General features: G+C 39.1%; 1 protein-coding gene across 3 annotated transcripts in view; it reads left to right on the top strand.

The window, feature by feature from the left end:
• The first annotated feature begins 420 nt into the window (after positions 1-420).
• lama3 (laminin, alpha 3) overlaps positions 421-23,107 on the top strand; it is a 53,594-nt gene continuing 30,907 nt past the window's right edge. For 2 of the 3 annotated variants that reach the window (XM_066647812.1, XM_066647814.1), the window contains exons 1-15: positions 421-916; positions 3,720-3,833; positions 4,440-4,558; positions 7,904-7,984; positions 8,403-8,500; positions 8,608-8,646; positions 11,559-11,710; positions 11,797-11,907; positions 12,340-12,442; positions 13,742-13,882; positions 15,722-15,891; positions 20,545-20,661; positions 22,249-22,391; positions 22,724-22,865; positions 22,982-23,081. In XM_066647812.1, the coding sequence (XP_066503909.1) occupies positions 746-916; positions 3,720-3,833; positions 4,440-4,558; positions 7,904-7,984; positions 8,403-8,500; positions 8,608-8,646; positions 11,559-11,710; positions 11,797-11,907; positions 12,340-12,442; positions 13,742-13,882; positions 15,722-15,891; positions 20,545-20,661; positions 22,249-22,391; positions 22,724-22,865; positions 22,982-23,081 (1,801 nt within the window). In that variant the 5' untranslated portion in view covers positions 421-745. The remainder of the gene's footprint in view (positions 917-3,719; positions 3,834-4,439; positions 4,559-7,903; positions 7,985-8,402; positions 8,501-8,607; positions 8,647-11,558; positions 11,711-11,796; positions 11,908-12,339; positions 12,443-13,741; positions 13,883-15,721; positions 15,892-20,544; positions 20,662-22,248; positions 22,392-22,723; positions 22,866-22,981; positions 23,082-23,107) is intronic. The other variant, XM_066647813.1, reaches the window with a different exon arrangement.

The raw sequence follows: 23,107 nt of genomic DNA, 5'->3' as shown, positions 1-23,107 counted from the left end.
GAATGGAAAATACAGTAAAGACAAATAGTGGACACATTAAACAATGAAGCTGTTCACGATTTTATTTTTGTTTTACTGTTGTTGAGTGTACTTTAATGTAAGTGTTTAAATTCTTTATATAGACAATGACTGATTCCAAAATTATTAATCAGCCTCTTTCTTCAATATTTTTTTTAACAAATTTTCACTCATTTAGGGTCCACATAGTGATCTGATTCTTTTCTCATATTCAAAAGTTAGTAGGAATTCACAAGGGTGAATTTAATTTTCTACATTTATTATAATAAAATAGCTTGTACGGACAATGCATGCCCCCACCCTTATGAAGGACTGCAGAGTTAGGGAGGGACTTTTAAAGAAGGAAGTAGGTCAAAAATTGGTGCAAGAGCTATTCCTTGGTGATTACACTAACAAGAAGTCTTGGCCGGGTATGCAATGTTATCACAAGAAAGGAGATAAGAAGTGATCTTTGAGTCTGGGGAAGATCTAGACCCAGGACATTTTGCCCTTGTTGCTGTTCTTGTGTTTTTGCATAGTATTTGAACTTTTTTCAAGTCTGGATTTAGAATTCTCTGCAGTGAAGGAGTATACAGCAGACCCATAGATGAGGACTTTTCTGCAGAAGTAGAGAAAACCAGCTGTAACAAATTTCAGGTTTTCTTCTTTCTGTCAGTGGATGAAAGAAATTATTTTGACCCTGAACATTGCCTTGATATAGAAACACATGTGAGTGAATGAATGCAGGATGAACTGTGTCTGGATGCTTCTCTTCTTCTATCTGTGTGGACTATGCCTTTGTGCTGCTGACCAGGGGACACCATCAAGTTATGACTGGTTCAGGTATCAGCATCAAATGCAAAGGTCTTCCAGAACAGACTGCAACCCCACATACACCCACCACATGGCAGTTACACAGGTAAAGACCCATGCACCAGTCTATTACTCAAAAGTACATATATATACATATGAAAATGATTTTGGAAAAATCATTCTAGTTCATACATATGTCAAAGAATGTACAGAATCCTTAGTATGTCAAGGGCAGAAAAACAATATTTAGAGGCTAAACAAATTCTATCATTATGTTTATCAGTTTAATATAAAATTGTAACAATTTAACAACAAGCTCCCTCAATGTTAAACTCCTTCCCTCAGGTTAAGTAAGTTTGAAATTAATGTCTCAGTCATTTTAACTAACTGGAGGAATGGTTTATTATTCTGAAGTGAAGTGAAATAAATGGGGAGAACACTTATGTCAAACTGAGGGGATTATATGTGGTTATTCATAACCTTATATATATATATGTGTGTGTGTGTGTGTGTGTGTGTGTGTGTGTGAATGAAAAAAAATCCATATTGTGATAATAAGAATATACTGACTTTAATGACGTCATGCAGTTATGCAAAATTTGGCACATTTTCCTTACGTCTCCTTTTCCTTGAGTCATTTAGACAGCAACAAATTTGGCGGAAATTGCCTCTGCGATGGAGCAGTTGTTTCAAAAAGGGGTGGGACTTCAGTAGTGTGGAGGTGGTTTGGTTGCAAAATATCACATGTACCACAAACTTATGGAGAGAAATTAGTCTAAAAATACTTTATAAATGCGTAAATGTTATTCCACAAATAAAACACAAGTCACAAATATGCTTCACAATCTACAAATGAATACATCCCAATCTGTGTCTCACGGTCTGCAATTTGTACAAATACAGTTAAATGGTCCAAAAACACACATTTATAGCTGGCTTAGCTACTAAAAAGTGTCCATAGGTGTAAATGAGTGTGTGAGTGAGTGTGTGTGTGTGTGTGTGTGTGTGTGTGTGTGTGTGTGTGTGTGTGTTGCCCTGTGAAGGACTGGTGCCCCTTCCAGTACTCCATGTACTTGTAAATTGTTAAATCGTAGGTCACAGGTTTTTGGATTTTGAGATTCTCCTTTCATGTTTCACCCGATCCAAATACAAATGCAGCCTTATCCACAAATGTGGAACAGGTTGTTATGTACTGCTTCTTATGTAGAGTGCTGACAAAATGTGCTGAATTTTTCAATGTAAATTTAAAGATGAGGTTAAATTGAGTAAAACAAACACATCAAGCATGGAGAAATATGTGTACTGACTCAGCATTTTGAAAAGGAGTGCGTAAAATAAGAGAATAAATCCAAATGGCAAAACTGGTCTTCTGTTCCTCAATACTCTCCTATGCTTCCTCTTTGAACTGAGCTGTGGCTCATTCTTATTTAAAGAAATAGGGACTGAAATTGACTGTTCTGAACTGTGCTGTTTAGACCAGGTGATAATGGTAATGTGTCAATGGATTGCTGTGGTATTTGTTACCAGAGCATGTAAAAGATGTTTCATTAAAGGCAACATTCACATTGTGAATCACATACGGGCTCATAACCAGTCTAATGTGTTTATGAAACCCCATTTTAATTAAAGGCTAAAAAAGTGTCTGGGATTGGTATGCTAGGCTTTCTTTCTCTCTCTGCTAACTGTACAGAAAAGGAATCTGGGATTTTTAGACAACTGAGATTACTACAAAGCAATATGAGGATATTATTTTATTCCATAGGTGGGTAATATTAACATTATTTTGCTGTTTTAAATTACAAGGTGGAAATGTTTCTATATTAATTTGACAGAAAACTGTATGAAAGGAAACACAACGATAACAAAAATAAAAGCTTTCAGACCAGTTAAACTTCAAGCACATACAAACAAGAGTATTTTATACTCTCAAACATATCGTTCCCCTTAAAAGACACAGAGCTTCTAAATGTAAACAAACCAGAGAAAGCAAAATTCTTAGAGAGAGAACTTTATTAAAATCATATACAAAGTTTTAGTTATTAGTTTATAAACGCCAACTATTCATTCATTCATTCATTCATTGCCTGTAACCGCTTATCCAATTCAGGGTCATGGTGGGTTTGGAGCCCACCCAGAATTACTGGGCACAAGGCAGGAACACACCCTGGAGGGGGCGCCAGTCCTTCACAGGGCGTCACACACCCACACATTCACTCACACCTACGGACACTTTTAAGTCACCAATTCACCTACCAACATGTGTTTTTGGACTGTGGGAGGAAACCGGAGCACCCGGAGGAAACTCACGTGGACACAGGGAGAACACACCAAACGCCCCACAGACAGTCACATGGAGGTTGTGGGTTCGAGTTTTGCTCCAGTTGACTGTCTGTGTGGTCCCTAGAGCTGTGTGATTACGACACTACCTGCTGTGCCACCGCGCCTCCCCAAATGCCAACTATACTAATCCCAAATATCTTAAATGGTACTCCATCAATTCAGATAATGCACCTCCATTTTATACCTCTCTAGCATATGTGTAGCATTAAACTTGATAACTTAGCATTATAAACTTTATAAACTTAGCACTGAAGTTTATAACCATAAACTTTATGCAGGTACACCAAATGTCTGATTTTATTCCATGCTTTTCCCAAAGGTTTATGCAAACTGTGTGTGCACAATTAAATATTGGTGTCCACTACAAGTACATAAAATATTTTCTGCAAATGGACATTTTGGGAATAAATATTAGAATGATGTAAGATATTTTACCAGTTCTGTAAGGAAACCTGCAGAATATTTGACAGTGTGGTCAACAGAAATGCAGCGATCCATTTCTCATTTAGCTAATGTTTATATATGTTAAAAGAGATGCTCACCTGACTTTTGTTCTGTAATTATTATAGCCATGTGGACCTGGTCAGTACAGGGCAAGAGTAGGACGTTACAGGGGTCATTGTGTGCCTTGTGATTGCAATGGCCTGACCTATGACTGTGACCCATACACAGGAAAATGCCTGGTAAGTGCCATCATTAGTAACATCAAATTTCATGAGAATGTCTTCATGCTAAGGTTCTGTAGTCCCAATATGTCTGTATGTGTATATCACAACTTCACATAGGGGGCTTTTGTATGGCGCTAAATAGCCGAGATAAGTATTAGAAAATTAATGTTAAATATTTAAATTATATTTCTCTGAATTCATAAATTAAGGCATTAAATATTTCAAGTTTGTCAAATGCTATTTAAATATAATTCAAGGAACAGTATGTTATTTTTACCACCTAATTGTAGTGAACAATACTTAGGAAAGTGATTATTACAGTTATTACATTTTTTTTCTATGGATTGCAACTCACATGAGATAAAAAAAAAAGACAGATTCTCTATAGAATTCTCCTACCTTCACACAAGAACAAACTTGCTTATTTATCTTTAGACATACTGAACAATGTAGAAGATGATTGTAAAATAGAGATAACAAGTTTTCACTTGAAAAGTAGGTATGAAAACTGAGCTTGAGAAATGGCTAATCAGTATATGGTTTGATATTTAATAGTAACCAAATCTTATTTAAATTCAATATATATACTCATTCTGGTCTGATATTTGCTTGATCCTTCAGAACTGTCAGTTGAACACAGCTGGGGAGCACTGTGAACACTGTAAGGAGGGTTACTATGGCAATTCATCTCTCAGGACCTGCCAAGTGTGTCCATGCCCGTTCTCTGATCCATCACATAGGTGTGGTTATATATTTTCAATCACATAATTCACAAAAGTATGAAACATGTCAGGTTAATAAACAAAAAAAATTTTCATAACCAAAACTCACAAACAGGTTCGATTCCCGCTCCGGGTGAGGAGTTGGTGTGTTCTCCTCGTGAGGAGTTGGTGTGTTCTCCTCGTGTCCGTGTGGGTTTCCTCCGGGTGCTCCGGTTTCCTCCCACAGTCCAAAAACAAATGTTGGTAGGTGGATTGGCGTGAGTGTGTGTGAGTGAATGTGTGTGTGTGTCTGTGTTGCCCTGTGAAGGACTGGCGCCCCCTCCAGGGTGTATTCCTGCCTTGCGCCCAATGATTCCAGGTAGGCTCTGGACCCACCGTGTCCCTGAACTGGATAAGCAGTTACAGACAATGAATGAATGAATAAATGAAACTCACAAACAACATTTAAATAACTGTATATTCTTATAATATAAAGTACTTCTCATGAAAGACGAAGAATCAGATTCACTTAATACTACTTAGAGTGGGCCCTCATATTAGGAAGCCATGTTTAAAACATGTTTAATACAGAATCTTTGATGCATCCTGACCACTATGTATCAGTATATTTGCTATTTTATAATGTGAAGTAAAAAACATTAATTAATTAATTAATTCATCCATTCATTCATTCATTAATTAATTCATTCATTCATTCATTATCTGTAACCACTTATCCAGTTTAGGGTCGCAGTTGGTCCAGATCCTACCCGGAATCACTGGGCACAATGCAGAAACACACCCTGGAGGGGGCGCCAGTCCTTCACAGGGCAACACACATATTCACTCACACAGTCACTAAGGACACTTTTGAGAGGCCAAGCCACCTACCAAATGTGTGATTTCAGACAGTGGGAGGAAACCTGAGCACTTGGAGGAACCCCATCCACACACAGGGAGAATACACCAAGCTTCTTACAGATTGTCACACAAAGCAGGCTCAAACCCACAATCCAGCAACACTAAAAACTTCCTGAATCAGGGACTTGTTGTGGCAGAAGGGCTTCTGTGGTCAAATTACATTACCCTTAGTACCCATTTTGAACGCCAGAAAAAGAACATTGTTACCCCACTTAGCAGAAGGCAACTATCCCTGGGGCCAGGCCTGGGGTAGTGTCAGACTACTAGTACCTTAAAAGGCAATGTGCCAACACCCACAAGATCCAGATTAAGGTTGTGGTGCAGTGCCTGTTGGACACAGAAGGGGGGCGAAGGGGCCCCTGGCAAAATGGACCTTGACAGGGGAAACTCACCCTGGAACTGGAGTGAATATGGAAGAGCTGCCTGCCTGATCTGACCCCAAGTGGTTGGACTTTTGTGCTAGTCATGATTTGTCAGTGACGCTCATGCTCATAATGCTCATAAGTGTACTTGGTACCAGAGCACCCTAGGCCAAAGATAAATGATTGACTTTATGGTCTTGTCTTCTGATTTGAAGCTGTATGTATGTTTTGGACACTCAGGTAAAGAGATGGGCTCAGCTGTCAATTGATTTCCAGCTGATGGTGACTTTATGATCTTTAAGATGCTGGGGAAACTGCTTGAAAGACCTGGTAGACCAAAATGTATAATGAGAGGTTACAGAGGAATCTGCCCAGAATGATTTCAACTCTCATGAGTTCATATAGAGACATAGAGTATAATTGCATACTGTTTACACTCTCCTCTTCTGTACAAGAGGCTGCATATAGCTGTGGTCAAATGTGGTGCCTATTACAGTGGTAACCCAAGAACCTGGTGGTAGACACTAGTGGTGCGGGAAGTCATCACGCGGAAGTGGCTTATTGAGCTTGGCTGGCTCTGGGAACTCCTGATTCAGTGGATGGGTACTGGCAGGTGAAAAAGTCTGAGGCTTTGGCAATTACAGAAACAAAATCTAGAGCATGGGAGGAGTTTGGAGAGGCCATGGAACTTAGTTATAAAGAAGTTATAGAAAACAATCTGACAGCTCAAGAGGGGCGTGGAAGCACTATCCAAGCTGTGCTCAGCAAGGATTTTGAAACTCTAAACTCAACTGAGTGTATTGTCTGGCTTTGAAAGGAGCACTTTGAGAAACTCATAAACCTGAGAATCATGTCTCCTATGAAGGAGGTAAGGCAAGATGTGTCTGAGGTGTCAGGTTCCATTTCCTTGTCCAAAGCCATTGAGGTAGTTAGAAACTTCTTAGGCTTATCCGCTGTGGGCCCTGGATTCTGTCACTGTTGTGCCTTTTCTCCATTCCTGTTCCTGATAATCATCTTTGCTATTAACATATGGTGATGATGTCTTTCTTGCGTCTTCATACGGAGGTTTCCAGCATGGACTTGTGTGAAGCGATTGGTATGTGGATAATCATCTCCAAATCTGAGGCTATGTTTATCTCCCTGAAACAGATAGCATGCTCCCTTCAGATGGAGGTAGAACCTACTCCAAGTGAAATTCAAGTATATTGAGGTATATTGAGTGATGAGAAAATGGATCTTGAGATTGACCACAGGTTAGGTTCAGGCGCATTGTGGTAAATAGGGACCTGAGCTATAAAGCAAAGGTCATGAGCTAAGGGTGATGACTGAAATGACAAGACCGAAATTAATTCTCTCCATGCTGTGAGTGATCAGGTGAGGAGTTCAGCAATTCAGGAGGAGACCAAAGTCGAACTGCTACTCAGTCACTGAGAGATGCCTCCTGGAACACTTCCTTCTGATTGTACACCAGGCATAGCCAACTGGGACGAAAGTTTACCCAGGACTCACTAGTGGGATTATATATTCCAGCTAGTCTAGAAACACCTGGGGATCTTACAGGAAGAGCTCTTGGAAGTTGTTGGGTACAGAGATGCCTGGGCCCTGTTGTCACCCTTGGGGGCAAGGGAGTAAAACACCCTGGATGGGGCACCAGTCCATCACAGGGCATTAGACACTCATGCAATTACTTACACACTCACAACTATGGCCAATTTTACACAGCCAATTGACCTACAGACAAGTGCTTTTGGAAAGAAAACTGGAGCACACAGATTAAACACACAGACACAGAAAAATAGAAACTATATAGAACATATACTGTGAAAGTAAATGTAGAGGTTTACTTCTTTAGTTTGGATCTGGAGAAACTAGGCTAATGTACACATACTTGTGCGTTTGCTTGAATCAATATACATTTGTGTTAAAACTGTTTTATTGTTATAGAATTTATTGTTATCTATAATAATGCACAGCTACAACTTAGGCTAGCTAGCTACATTAGCCTTGTAGCTTGGTGAAAGATGTCACACAGGTTAATATGTTTGGGGAAAGGAAATAACTGGACATAAGTGAAAACATAAATTTTTTTCTTTTCCTGCAGTTTTGCTTTTGGTTGTATGGAGCTCAGAGATGATTTTCAATGTCTGTGCAAACAAGGCTATTCAGGAGCTCACTGTGAAAGGTGTGTATAATTAAATTTTAATCTGTGATCAGCTGAACACTATTTTAAATATTTCCCTGAAGCAAGAACAATTAAATTAATTAATTGAAGTTAACCTCTGATTATTTTCATTTAAAGGAGAAGTAATTTATTTTTATCACCAAAAGCAGCAAACAATGAAGAAAACTCAAATGAAATAAAGAATCAGAGTTCTTTTTAGTCCCTGACTGAACCAGTTTATGCTCCATAGTTCCGCTTATGGGGCAGTCATGTTAAAATTGATTTTGTACAGAATCTCAGATACATTCAGACCATTAGGTGTTAATAGTGTGGCTGCCAGCTCTACAATCGGTAAAATGGAATGTTGCATTTTTAAATAAAAATAAAACTTTTTCGGATGCCTCACACAAGTATATCCTGCTTCTTTACATACAACCAGATGTGCGGCTGGTTACTATGGTGAGCCATTAAGGTCTGGAGGCAGTTGCCAGCTTTGCACATGTGATGAGGGCTATTTGTGCCATCCCTCTACAGGCGGTAAGCACACTCCTTTAAAAGATTAAATAATAATAATTTTTTTTGTTTGTGTGTAAGCCTTATCACTATGTGTCTGTTATGACTATATTTTGTCTGTGTTTCTACAGAGTGTGAATATCCATACCCCAACACTGATGACCTTCGAGGTTTGTGTTCACAGACAGTAAATTAAAGACAGCTGGGAATTAAGTCCCATCTTAAATTTTGTCTGTATCTGATATTTCTGATTATGAGATTATTAGTAAGAATATTATAAGATTATTCAACATATTTTTTATTTGTTTTAAGTGATTAAAACTAGAGAAATTGTATTGTTTTGTAGTAAAATAATTATTCTCCACGTTATACATAGCAAAGTCAGTGATAATTAAATATTATTTGATTAATAACTAATTATTTAATTCATTTTGTTAATCTCCATGTTTGGGAGGCATTAAAAATAATATGTAGTGTCTTTACCGGTCCAATTTTAGCTTGGACACGTAGGTCATCATGTTAGATGACTTTACATATTATATAGCAGAATTAGCTAGAATGAATTATTATTAGGGCGGCACAATGGTGCAGCAGGTAGTGTCGCAGTCACACAGCTCCAGGGACCTGGAGGTTGTGGGTGCGATTCCCTCTCGGGGTGACTGTCTGTGTGGAGTTGGTGTGTTCTCCCCGTGTCTGCGTGGGTTTCCTCCGGGTGCTCCGATTTCCCCCCACAGTCCAAAAACACACGTTGGTAGGTGGATTGGTGACTCATAGGTGTCCGTAGGTGTGAGTGTGTGAGTGAATGTGTGAGTGTGTGTGTTGCCCTGTGAAAACACAACTCCCTGCCACCACCATATACAGTGTTGGTGGAAAACCGTTTTTCCCTCGCCTGATGGTTTGCCATCGGATGGAGCCGACCGAAAGTCGTTTTCCATGTCCTCACCGAACTCCACCCACACCCGGGTTTTTGCGAGCCACTTGGCTCTTCGGTACCTGTCAGCTTGCCAGATGTGGGAGTTGAAGATCTTCATGACAGGTTCCTTTGCCAAACGTTCCCAGCAAATCCTCAGCATGTGTTTAGGCCTCCATTCCTCCCAATCACGCCTCTCCAGGTCTCACTGTCATTACCCACGTGAGTGTTGAAATCCCCCAGCAGAACAATGGAGTCCTCAGAATGAGTACTCTCCAGCACCCCCTCTAGGGTTCCCAAGTACGCCTGGTACTCTGAACTGCTGTTCGGTGCATAAGCACAAACAACCTTCAGAGCCCTTTCCCCAACCCGAAGGTGCAGGGAAATTACCCTCTCGTCCACTGGGGTAAACCCCAACATACAGGCACTAAGCCAGGGGGCTATAAGTAAGCCCACTCCTGCCTTACGCCTCTCACCCTGGGCAACTCCAAAGTGAAAGACCATCCAGCCCCTCTCAAGGAGATTGGTTCCAGAGCCCATACTCTGTGTCGAGGTGAGCCCAACTATATCTTGCCAATACCTCTCAACCTCGCGCACCAGCTCAAGCTCTTTTCCCACCAGAGAGGTTATGTTCCATGTTCCAAGAGCCAGTTTCAGTAACCAAGGATCAGAACGCCAGGGTCCCCGACCTCGGCTGCCACCCGATCCACAATGCACCAGACCTGGATTACTACCTCTCCCACAGGTGGTGGGCCTATGGGAGAGTGGACCCATGATGCTCCTTCAGGCTGAGCCTGGCCCGACCCCATGAGTGAAAGTCCAGCCACCAGGCGCTTGCTGAGGAGCCCCTCCCCCAGGCCTGGCTCCAGGGCGAGGCCCCAGTAACCCTGCTCCAGATAAGGGAAGCTGTGTCCCTGTTTTTACTCTCTTCATCGGGGTCTTTATGGATCACTTTTTGTCTGGCCCATCACCTAGGACCAATTTGCCTTGGGAGACCCTATCAGGGGCTATTGCCCCCGACAACATAGCTCCTAGGTTCACGCAGGCACGTTAAGGTGGTGATCCAGGGAGGGTTCAGCAGAGAATAAGTTAAATAATCTAGGTAAATCTATTTATAAATTTTGAAAGGCAAGATTTGGTAGGTAGCAGAAAAGAATAAGGGACTTAATAAGGGACAGAATGAAGTCAAGACGGCAAATAGAAATAGATAAAAACCTATTCAGGAGTTAAGCTCCCAAAGCAATGGAAGCAAATAGGGGAAAAAGAAAGGGAGGGTATTAAATCATTGCAAAAAAGAGACTAAGGATATGTTGAGACCTTAAGGAATGGGAGAAGAAAGAAGGATGTTTTTCTTTAAGGTGTGTTTCTGCCTTGTGCCCAGTGATTAAGCGACCCTGAACTGGATAAGCAAATACAGACAAGGAATGAATTAATAAATAAACTTAGTTTTATATATATAAGTGCTTTCATAATGATTTATACCTTTATTCTCAATTACTCTTCAAGTCTTTTATGTCCCTTTAGGTTATGTTTGGCAGTGAGCATAGTGACCCTACCTAGAGCCTGCCGGAATCATTGGGCACCAGTTCTTCATAGGGCAACACACACACACACACACCTTAGAGTCACCAAACCACCTACCAATGTGTTTTTGGACCGTGGGAGGAACCAGAACACCTGGGGAAACCCACGACAACACTGGGAGAACACACCAAACTCCTTACAGTCACCCGGAGCAGGACTTGAACCTACAACCTCCAGGTCCCTGGAGCTGTGTGACTGCCACACTATCTACTGTGCCACTGTGCAGGCCCCAATGAAAACATGTATTTCCAAAAATAGTACATTTTACAGGAGAAGGAAAAACCTTATTAACTCTCAATGGAAGTAAATGTAAAACAATTTTATTCTGAGTAATATTGGAGCATTTTTTATTGTTGATCCATTCAGTATTTATTTTTACACAATATTAAGTACAGCTGCTGTGTTTAAATGTAATAAACAAAAAATGGACATAAATGAAGATACAATTTCATTGGACAGCAACAATATACAATTTGAACATCTCTGCCCACAGTAGTGGATTAGAAGCAGCTGAAATCTTTACTTATAATGGGTATTATAATGGGGATCGTGATGAAAATGTTACAGTTACATGTTTTTCTCTTCTAGTGTGTGATATCTGCATTCAGAAATTAACAGATGAACTAGAGCAAAAGGATTCAGATCTCTATACACTAAAAGATGAACCTGAAGAGATTAGAAACATCTCTGCATCTCTCACTGCTCTGATGAAAATGGAAGATACTTTGAATGTTACAGAGGTAGCTAAAATATTGTGATCACTATCATGCTAATCATTCTTGCATATTTTAAAGCCATTCTCAATTTGACTGTTTCTTCATTTCAGGTATTAGTGATGAATTACAGTACCTCTGTGCAACGGCTGGAGCCCAACATGAAAGAACTAGAAAGAGATGTGAATAGTTTAAGACGTGATCTGAGAGAGCTTAAAGCCAAGGTATTTATACTGTACCTCCTTCTCAACTGCTAGGTGTCAATTTATAGTTAGTGATTAATGGCACTACACAATAATTCCAGCATTTATAGATTTACGTCAGGTTATATAATGGCCAAAGGCACAAAAAGAAATGTCACTCTGAAGCAGCTGCACGTGAGCCTAAGGTCACCATGATCAAAACCAAGAGTCAGCAGAATGGGTTTAAAACTCCCCAGCACTGGGCTTTGGTGTGGTGAAACTGTGTTCTCTAGGGTGATGGACCAGATCATAAGTGGAATGAGTAATAATAGCTTCTTTGCGTCAACTATTTGAAAGACTTACCAGAAGAATAGAAGCTGTAACTGCAGAAAAGGGCACAGCATACACAGTACATTTACTCAAACTCTCATATCGCAGGTGTTTAATGATGTGTTTGTCTGTGATTATCTTCAGGCAAAAGTGATGTCATCGGTTGCTAATGAATTATTAAAAGACTTGGACAGAACACAGCGAGAGCTACTGACCAATACTGAGGAGCTTTTGAAGAGAATAAACGGTAAATTTAGTGTCAGGTTTGGGGTTGGTTTCCTTCCTTCCTGTGTTGTGTTCTCTTGTACACAGCTTCAGGGACCTGGAGGTTGTGGGTTCAAGTCCTGCTCCGGGTGACTGTCTGTGAGGAGTTTGGTGTTTTCTCCATGTGTCTGCGTGGGTTTCCTGCAGGTTATCCGGTTTCATCCCACGGTCCAAAAACACGTTAGGTGAATTGTTGACTTAAAATTGTCCATAGGTGTGTGTGTGTGTTTGTGTACTGCCCTGGGAAGGACTGGCGCCCCCTCCAGGGGGTATTCCTGCCTTGCGCCCAATGATTCCAGGTAGGCTCCAGACCTACCGCAACCCTGAACTGGTTACAGGCAATGAATGAATGAATGAATGAATGGTTCTCTTGTCTCTGTTCTGTTTTGTTTACATTCTACATATCTTCCTCATGTTTCAGTAGTCACACACCCTGTCACCTGTCTGAATCATCCCCAGGTGTTCCATGTTCCCTAATGGTTTATATTCCCGGTTCCTTGTCCCTGTCTTTGTCTGCCATTCAAGGTTTTTAGTGATTTTCTAGTGTCTCTTGTTCCTAGCTCTCACTGTTCTCACTCTTGTATTTACTGTGTCTCTATATTTCTAGCTTTCGCTGTTCATGGTTGATGTTAGTAGTTGTCTTCTTATCTTGTTGTTTAGTATTTTGCTTCTTTATTCTCTTAGACTGTAGTTCAGTATTTTGAGCTTTGTCTTCTTAGTTCTCAGTAGTTTATATTATACTTTGTATGCTTGTCCTCTTGTGTTCCGTTCTTCAGTTTCCTTGTACGTTATGTAAATAAATATATCTGTGTTTACCTCTGCTCCCATTTTCCTTGTAACCCATGTGACACAACGACAATTTCATTTTGGGGTGTATTTTGGATGTTACATTTATCAGTGTATTTGCTATCTACACAGAAAAATGCTCTACAAATTCTTGTTTCTGTGGTACCAATTTAGAATAAATCTACATTTCGAAAGGTATGCATGGTTTACAATGAGTTTCTTAATGACATAATTCTTAATGACATAATAAACGAGAAGTTCTTCTTCGTTGGGGTATGTCGTTGTGTTTGTGACTGAGGAACAGGAAACACACTCTGGAGCTCCTCACTTGCACTGATGGACATGAGGCATTTTGGTTCCTTTTTTCCATTTTCTAGCCGCTGGCCTGATTACGAGGCACTGGCGGTGCTTGATTGGGCTGCTCTGTCTCCCTCCTCCATGTGTCTGCTTGGTCCACCATCTATCTATCTAACCATACATCTATCCACCATTTTAGATCTACTGGAGCAGTTGAGAATGTCTAACAGCTCTGTACCCACTGAGGATGAACTGAGGCAGACTGTGAATCAGATGCGAAGACAAAACTGCGACGTGCATATGACACTGGCTGTGGAAGAGCTTAGAGAAGCTCGGGAATGTAGGTTATGATTTTGCTTTATGTGCAGTCCTAAAGTTTACCTTCAAGTCACAACCTCTGTTCATCCATTTCATTGCCTTATTCTACTCAGGGACTTAGAGGTATTTATGTTCCTGATCTGAGAACTGGTAGAATAAAATCTGTACTTGTAGTTTTGATATGAAAACTTGTAAACTAATATGTTTAGTTCTCATATTAAACATACAAACAAAAATGTATAAATATTTCTATATTTATAAAGACATCCTCCAGTGAAAATCAAGTGCTTAACCTTGTTAACATATGTGTGATGTTGCTTATATGTTAGTGTAATGAGCAGTCAAAGCCACAGCTGAGTATTTCCATATTAAACATGCAATTGTTCCAAAAACAAATAAGCAAAAAAAAATATATATATATATATATAATATAATAATATATATACACACACACACACACACACACAGTGGTGTGAAAAATTGCATGCACCCTTCATGATTTCTTATTTGTCATGTTTGTCACTCTTAAATGTTTCAGATCATCAAACTAATTTAAATATTAGACAAAGATAACACAAGTAAACACAAAATGCAGTTTTTATATGAAGGTTTTTATTATTAAGGGAGAAAAATATTATCCAAACCTATATGGCCCTGTGTAAAAAAAGTGTTTGCCCCCCCAAGTTAAAACATAACTTACACTATGTTTTATCAAACCTGAGTTCTACTTCTCTAGCCACACCCAGGCCTGATTACTGCCACACCTGTTCTCAATCAAGAAATCACTTAAGTAGGACCTGCCTGACAAAGCCATAAAGACCAAAAGATCCTCAAAAGCTACACCAAGATCCCAAGAAATTCAGGAACAAATCAGAAAGCATGTAACTGATATCTATCAGTTTGGAAATGGTTATAAAGCCATTTCTAAAGTTTTGGGACTCCAGCGGAGCACAGTGAGAGCCATTATCCATGAATGGTGAAAACGTGGAACAGTGGTGAACCTTCCCAGGAGTGTCTGGCTGACTAAAATTACCCCAAGAGTGCAGCAAACTGTGGAACCATGAATTCCGCTGTCTACCAAAAAATCCTGAAGGAGACGGTCCAGCCATCTGTTCGTGACCTAAAGCTGGGTTCTGCAGCAGGACAATGATCCAAAACACACCAGCAAGTCCAACTCTGAATGGCTGAGGAAAAACAAAAATGAGGATTTTTAGTGGCCTAGTCAAAGTCCTGACCTGAATCCTATTGAGATGCTGTGGCATGACCTTAAAAAGGCAGTAAATGCTCAAAAACCTCTCCAATGTGGCTGAATTACAACAATTCTGCAAAGACGAGTAAGCCAGAATTTCTTCACAGCGCTGTGAATGACTCATTGCAAGTTACCGCAAAAGCTTGATTTCAGTTGTTGCTGGCCCAACCAGTTATTAGGTTTAGGGGCAAACACTTCTTCACACAGAGCCATGTAGGTTTGAGATTTTTTTTTTTCTCCTTCAATAATAAAATCCTTCATTTAAAAACTGCATTTTGTGTTTACTTGTGTTGACCAGTATTTAAATTTGTTTGATGATCTGAAACATTTAAGAGTGACAAACATGCCAAAAAATAAGAAATCATGAACACTTTTTCACACGTGTGTGTATGTATATATATATATATGCCTTTGTAGCTTTAGGTGAGTGGCAGTACAGTTACAGATGGGGACTAATTGCATATACATAGATCAGCCCATACTAAATGAAGGTGAAGCTGAATGGACCGGTTTAAACTCCACTGTGTTGGTCCCACATTCTTGGTGTTTTTAAAACATCACCACATTTTTTGGATGTGCATCTAGCAATGATTTGTTGTTCTTTTTTCCTAGTCTTAGATGACATCATGACAAACCATACTGATGCACTGGACAGTCAGAACCTCCTTTCTCAAGTCACTGAGCTTAAGGATCTAGAGGAGACTCTGCAAAAATCAGAGGACACCATAAACAAAACCAGTCTGATAAGAGATGGACATGAGGCAACTCTTTCTGACATTCAGGTAAGTTGACATTTTGAAATACAGGTATTAAACATATTTGCAAAAGCTAGCATAATTTTTTTAAATGATAGTTTTAAATGCGACATCCATGACTGCAAAAAAACCAAACATTTTTTTATAAAATTCAAAATATGTTTTCTCACTATTTGCTAACTGAATTGTTAACCCTCTCAGTCCGGTATGTTTGGATTTTTCTCTCTCATGTCAACTGAGAGTACTAGATATTTCTCTTTTCCTGCTCCATAGGTGGGTAATACTAACTTACTTTTCTGGTTTGGATTACATAAGGTGGAAACTTATGTAAACTAAACAACTAGAGTTACGGATTAGTTTCTGTGATCATTCAAACAGTGAGTAAATGTGCCTACACACCAGAGGCCGACGGGGCATCAGAAATGCATGTATTTCAGTTAGGACTCTGCGTCTGCTCTGATGGACTACAAACATGCGGGTATGCAGTTATTAATGCGTTGTCAAGCCTCAAATATGTTCAGACCATTCCAGCTTTTGCTGCAGTGGACTCTTTCCCAGTTCAGTATGATACCAGATTCGCAGAATATAAATATTCACTTTGCCATGCAGCAGTCTGGCACAGTGTGTTTTTGTACTCTGGTTTGTCTGGTTTCAATGATACATTTTTCTTTCCAGTAGTAAAATGTCTTATTTCCCGCTGGATTTTGAGCTATACAAACTCCGCCCTTGCTCCTGTTCTTGCATTGTCTAGTGTGTAGGCACCCTAAAACTTATAGACAAGTACATACAAACTTTCAGCCACGTACACACAAGATTCAAATTTTTTTCCACAAACAAACCGTTCCACTTTAAACTATAGCTTCTGAATGTAAACACTGTTCCGCACAATCATAGACATTCCCTTTAATGTAAAGGTAAGTTAAGAAACTCTATGCTTTATGTGTGAAAGGGCAGCCATACTTTCTCCTGACATTTTCCAGAGTTGCCCTTTTACACATGTTGTTTATTGTGTTTCTCCGTTACATATGCACACAGTTTCCACTACAACACCAGCCATTTTGCCTCACTCTCATCTCCACAAGTGTCTGTTAGTCATTAAAAGGTTGTTTTCAGTCATGTGGTTCAGATGACATGTGAAATGAAGGTGGGGGGCTATAAGAGACAACCAGACTGAGGAGACTAAGGCGAAGAGCCTGTATTGTGTTAGTTTAGGCAATCTTGTGAGAGAAATATGCAAAAAAAAAAAAAAAAATCACAACATATGTTGGAGGTGATCTTGTATTGCGAAGACAGGTTTTTAACTGACCTGTATAATTAGGTGCTATCGAATCAGAAGGGGAACTGCCTTTTTAGAAGTCTGGAGAAATCTGAAAATCATTTTCAGACTACTTCCTGCCCCATGACTCCTTTTGACGGTAACATTATGGTTGTTTACTTAAGGTAACGTTAGGTTTAAAGTCCATCATCTGTTGGGAAACACAGCACTCACAAAACTGAGCAAAAAAGAATATTCGTTCCTCATAGACACAATCAAATCAGCTTTCCATTTCCACATTAAATTGTGTGGCAGTATACTGAGGCCTGCTGTAGAGCACTTGCAGGTTGGTATGAGTGTGCCCACACGTTTGTGTGTTAGTGCCCATACTCATATGCCTGCATCTCAGTGTACCATACCCTGGAGGGGGCGCCAGTCCTTCACAGGGCGACACACACTCACATATTCGCACCTATATACACTCTGTGTCGACAATCCACCTACCAAAGAGTGTTTTTGGACTGTTTGAGGAAACCCCCATGGACACGGGGAGAACACACCAAACTCCTCACAAGTTTACAAAAAAGGGCAAAGCAGGAACAAGAAAAATCCAAGACCAAACAAAGAGAAACAAAGGCAGAATTACATACATGCGAAGACAGAATAGAAGAAAATTTGAAGGGCGAAAAAATGTGGCCATTCTTTACACAATTATATTCCCTAAGCACCATTAAATACTACAAGCGCTGCCCCTCCGTCCGAGGGCCACTGTGAGCACCTGCTTCAAGTGCCATGCTGTTGTCACATAAATTTAAAGCATATAATTTATATGTATTCAGTTGACCTCTCCTCATTTTTACTTCTTTCAGAACACTTAATACCATTTCCCCATGCTCATAAATGCATAATTGTGTTATAAACATTCAAGTAGGCCTACGTATTTTTTTTTTTGGTCTATGTCTGTTTTTTTTCTGGAATGGAGGAAAAACCAGGAGCGCATGTGTGATAAGACTCATAGGTGGTACTTGAAGGTTTTGGTTTGATAATGGGTGGTAATTGGCTTAAAAAATTTGGGAACCACTGACTTAAATGATAAATATTACCTAATCTATGAGCTAGACTTCTGACATCCTTCTTAGGCCTTTAGCTGAAATCATATTAAAATTATATTTAAATAAAATTATACCCCCTAGTAACAACCTTTTTAATTGTGAGGTTTATATTTTGTTCATTTATGTTCAATTGAACTGTACTAATTCACAGATACTTACACAGTAAGTCTGCATTAGAAATGGTTCAATCACTCTAAATAACACAGAACCCTTTGAACATGTCATAATACAGTGGAACCTCTACTAATGAACGCCTATACTAACGAACTTTCCAAGATACAAACCGGGCATTTGAATAATTTTTGCCTCCACCAACGAACCATGACTCTAGAAACGAACCCGAGCCTCCGCCGAGCAGGCAGCTGGAAATGGCCACTGACCCCAATAGGCGAGTCTTCCAGCGCGCCCAGACTTGAGTGAGCTTTTAAGATTAGCAAATTGTAGTTTTAGAAATTTAGCATTAGTGTAAATAGCAGACATCGAAATTCGTGCTAAGTTAAGCCGTATCTACGCTTTGTCTCCCCACATTCACCTGCCTACTCTTCGTTATTCCACCCACCCCCCACCTCCCGTCATACAGCCAGTGCCTGTGTTACTCCTCCAGCCAGTTGTCACGTCTCCAAGGTAGCGATATGTAACCACTTAAAACTTTATTTCTTTTTTTATTACTGTTACCACTGTATTGCCTTTTAATTTCTAGTAATGCTACATGTATTTTTTTTTACTAATTTGAGAGTTTTGTAAACATATATCAGTGCAAAAAGGGTGACTTTCGGGGTGGGGGCTGGAACGCATTAATTGCTTTTCCATTATTTTAAATGGGGAAAATTGACTCGAGAAACGAACTTTTATACTTACAAACCGGGTCACGGAACGGATCAAGTTTGTAGGTAGAGGTTCCACTGTATATTGTAACTAAAAAGTTGACATTTAAATTTTGTCTTCAAATGAGTATACTCACATAAATGGATTCATGATTTATGATTCTTATCTGTCAACCTTCACTGTGGATTCCTTTTGTGAGTCTTGGTTCCTCCCAAGGTTTCTTCCTCCAGCCTCGAGGGAATTTTTCCTTGCCACTTCAGCTTGCTCGCATTAGGCTTTGATTTAAACGTTCTGTTCTGATACTATGTGAAGCTGCTTTGTGACAACGTCAGTTGTAAAATGCGCTATATAAATAAATTTGATTTTTGGATACATTTGATTTTGTTAGTTGTTAGACTTAAGAACAAACTTGAACAAAACTGTGTTTTGAAAGTCCTTGGAAGTGTATCAAAACATATGATCATTTTCACTGATTATGTTTATGTGATATCATGAAGATGAGTTTAATTCTTCTGATGTTGTGTCTACAGTTGTCCTCCAGCAGTATGCCAGGTTAGTTTCAGGATACTGAGTAGAATCAGGTCCTATCACCAGATCTGTGTCATGCTTCAGAAATCATCAAACATTCCCTAGGCATTTCCTGAAAATATATAAATAGGGCAGCAGCATTGTCTTATTCTGATAGTACATGTTATAAAAACAATTTATTGGGAATACAAATGCTGTTGTTAGTTTTCAGGCTAAAGAGCAAACTCAGTTTTAAATAAACCAAAGCATTCTTAGAATTAAAACTGATAACTAAGATTCTGGACTGTATATTTCTTCCACCCTATGTTCTGCCTACATCACTCCTAAAAGCTCAGAGAGGGAAAAACCATTACATGTTAGGTACATGTAAGAGATATGCACAAGACGGTATGTCTTGTTTCATTTACACTGTAATGTAATGAATGAAAAAAGGTATCAGAAGTAGTTTGTCTTCACTTCTGTTACAGTAATAGCTTCTATTCTTCATGGAAGAGGCTTTTTTTTTTAGTATATATTGAAACACTGCTACAAGGATTTGATAAACATCAATCACCCCAGAGAGCACATTTAAGCTGCTCCTTAGGTGACTGGTAACCCCCTGGCCCACAATTTGCACTGAGTTTGGTGAACTCCAGCTTATGTGTGGCTGCTCCAGAGTTTCATATGCAGATTTTCTATAGAGATTGTGTAAACAGTGTGTGCATAACTAAATACCTGTGTCCATAATAGATGCACCTTAAAGTTACTGAATTCAATCATTTGAACTGGACATAAAGTTTAGCTGTCCTTTTAGATTCTGTCAAACATTTCATGTGGATATGTAAATGATCCAAAAACACTAAAACTGAATTATTTCATATTAACCTACTTTGAAAAGTCTCAAGTGTATTTTTTCTTTCCCAGTTACAATTTACAAGATGACATTAATTGTATTTTCTGATGACATTGTTTCTTTCCCAGAAACACTGTAGGTTAATGGAGGAAGATAATGCTGCCGTCTCTGGTGATTTGCCAATGGTTCGAAAAAATTTGAGACAGATAATAAATATTCTGATGATGATGGAAATTCTCAAAGATGTAAGATTCATTCTTAACACTTTACAGCTCATTGCACTATAAGTTAATAAGTGACAACTTCTTAAATCTAATCAATATATCAAATATTATGCTTTGTGTAATTGCAGTATAGATATTATAATATTACTCAATATTAGATATCTAGATATATTTGCTTTTGTTAAGTATCTTGTAGGGTATTCATAATTTCTCCTCATTATTTCTTGAAACAAGCGAATTTTTGCCCATGTGTCATGATGAGCACCCAATTCCTCCTGTGTTCCTGTTCCTTCTGTATTACAATGTTCTCTCTGTGTTTGTTTTCTTTAGCCATACGCTAATGTTCACTTTGCCACTTCCTTGTCACATGCCCTCTTGATTTCTCACCATGTGTTCCCTTTTATCCCTGTGTATTTAGGCCTTTGTTGGTAATTGTGATTCACTTGTCTGTCTAATTTACAATGTTTCTAATTTTCTTAGTAACCACTTTCTTGTTCTGCTTCTGAGCTTTTTTCTTCTCTAGTTTGCTCTTGGTTCAGATTTTGTTTTGTTGTGTTTTCCCAACCTGATACAAAGTCCGTCTCCCTTATGGCACACAAACTTCTCTTCTATGTCTATGTATGAGTGTCCCACACTGCCCAGGATGTGATGGCAGTGTTGCCTTGTGTTCAGAGGGTAGTGGCTATGCTCTCTGCTGCCCATAGAGGAACAGTCAGCTGGCCTTCAGTGAGGCCATCCAAACAGTGCACATTGTGACCACCCAGTCTATCTTTTGTGTCCAGCCAGCTACTTTGCTTAATAGCCTCCAAATATGTTCTGTAGGATTCAGCCTACATTTCTTATTATATTTATACATTTTTTAAACAATGTATAGTTATGTTTACATTGGTCTTGTAAGATTTTTTCTTTTTTCTGCTTTGTTTCTTCCTTGGGTGTTTTGTTTCTTGTTTTTAAATAGTTCTTATCCCCAGATCTTTCTTCTTTTTCTCTTAGTCTCTGTAGTCACATTTTTTTTTCTGTTCCATTTGATGGAATTTGGTTCCACGTATCATGTTTTTCTTTTCTTTAGCCATGTTCTCATGTTCACGCCTTTATCACATGCCATCTTGAATTCTCTACATGTGATCCTACGTCCCTTTGTGCATTTATGTCTGTAGAATATTTGGCAGGTAATTGTGCTCCTCTTTTCTTGTTTGTTTCTGATGTGTTTCCAGCTTTGCTTAGCTGTCTTTTTAGTTCTGCTCCAGTTCTTTTTTCTTCTTCTCTAGTTTGCTCTTGGTTCACGTTTGTTTGTCACTGTATTAACTAAACTTCCACATCTGCATGTAGCCATTCTCATCACTACTCCTGCTTCACCATGATACAGTGGAATAAGCATTTCTGCAGATAAAATCACAAAAGCATGGAGAAATTGATTGAATAATATTGTGGTATACTAACAACAATCTCATAGTTGGGTATGTTAGACATACTGTCTAGATATCAGACCAAGACCTTAAGCCAAGTTAATTATTTAGATTTCCACTGACATCCCTCTGGAAAAAACAAAGAGCAATATTGTTTTCAACTCATTTTCTATCAGCACTGATTAAAATCACCCCTTTTCAGGAATTTGCAAACCTTGCTGCTGAGTTGGATGGAGCAAGTCAAAAACTCAGGGGACATTTTAGTGCAATTGCCAAGGACGATATCTTCAGCAAGGCAGAGGAGCGTGCCCAGAATCTCATGGATATTGTCATGCAATTACAAATGTAATTTCATATGCTACACTTTCAGTTCTCATTTCATTTACACCTATATAACTGTTTAACAACTCTGGTAATTGGGATGGCATCCTCTTTAACACAGCAATATATCATTTTTTAATGTGATTTGACATTTTATATTCAAAGTTCAACTCATAGATTGTGTCCCACCCCATGTAGCAGGTCATGTTTAAAGGGTTTAGTACATAGTTTCTGATACATTCAGGGCACTAGGTGTCTGCATATATTTACTGTTTAATAACATGTAGAATTTTAAAGAAAACGATTGATTATATTCCTTGTGTTACAAGCTGAACACTGTCTACGCATATTTGCAGGTCTCTGCTAAATTATACCAACACTCCAACTGTTCAAAAAACTATAGGTTCCATCAGTGCTTATACAAATGTCATTGATGCTTTGAAAATGGCTGAAGCAGTAGCAAATGAAACCCATGAGGCTGCAGACCAAGCCCTAAGAGTAAGTGATGTTTGTAAATGCACTATAATATGTCAGTGTTAATTGATTGTAATTAGAGCACATCATAAATGCCACCAGACGACAGACAAAACTTTTTTTCCCCCCACTTTCAACAGGGTGTGAAAACACAAAATCAGACCAAGATGGCAGAAGAACTTAAGAACTCTACAAGTATCTTATCTGAGAGGGTTAAAAAGACAGAGAATTATCTAAAAGGTGGGTTGCCAATTTTATTTGTGTGC

This window comes from Hoplias malabaricus, chromosome 16, assembly GCF_029633855.1.
Source record: "Hoplias malabaricus isolate fHopMal1 chromosome 16, fHopMal1.hap1, whole genome shotgun sequence".
Classification (NCBI taxonomy): domain Eukaryota; kingdom Metazoa; phylum Chordata; class Actinopteri; order Characiformes; family Erythrinidae; genus Hoplias; species Hoplias malabaricus.
Note: the sequence above shows the minus strand (reverse complement) of the source record. Positions and strands in the feature narration are given on the sequence as shown.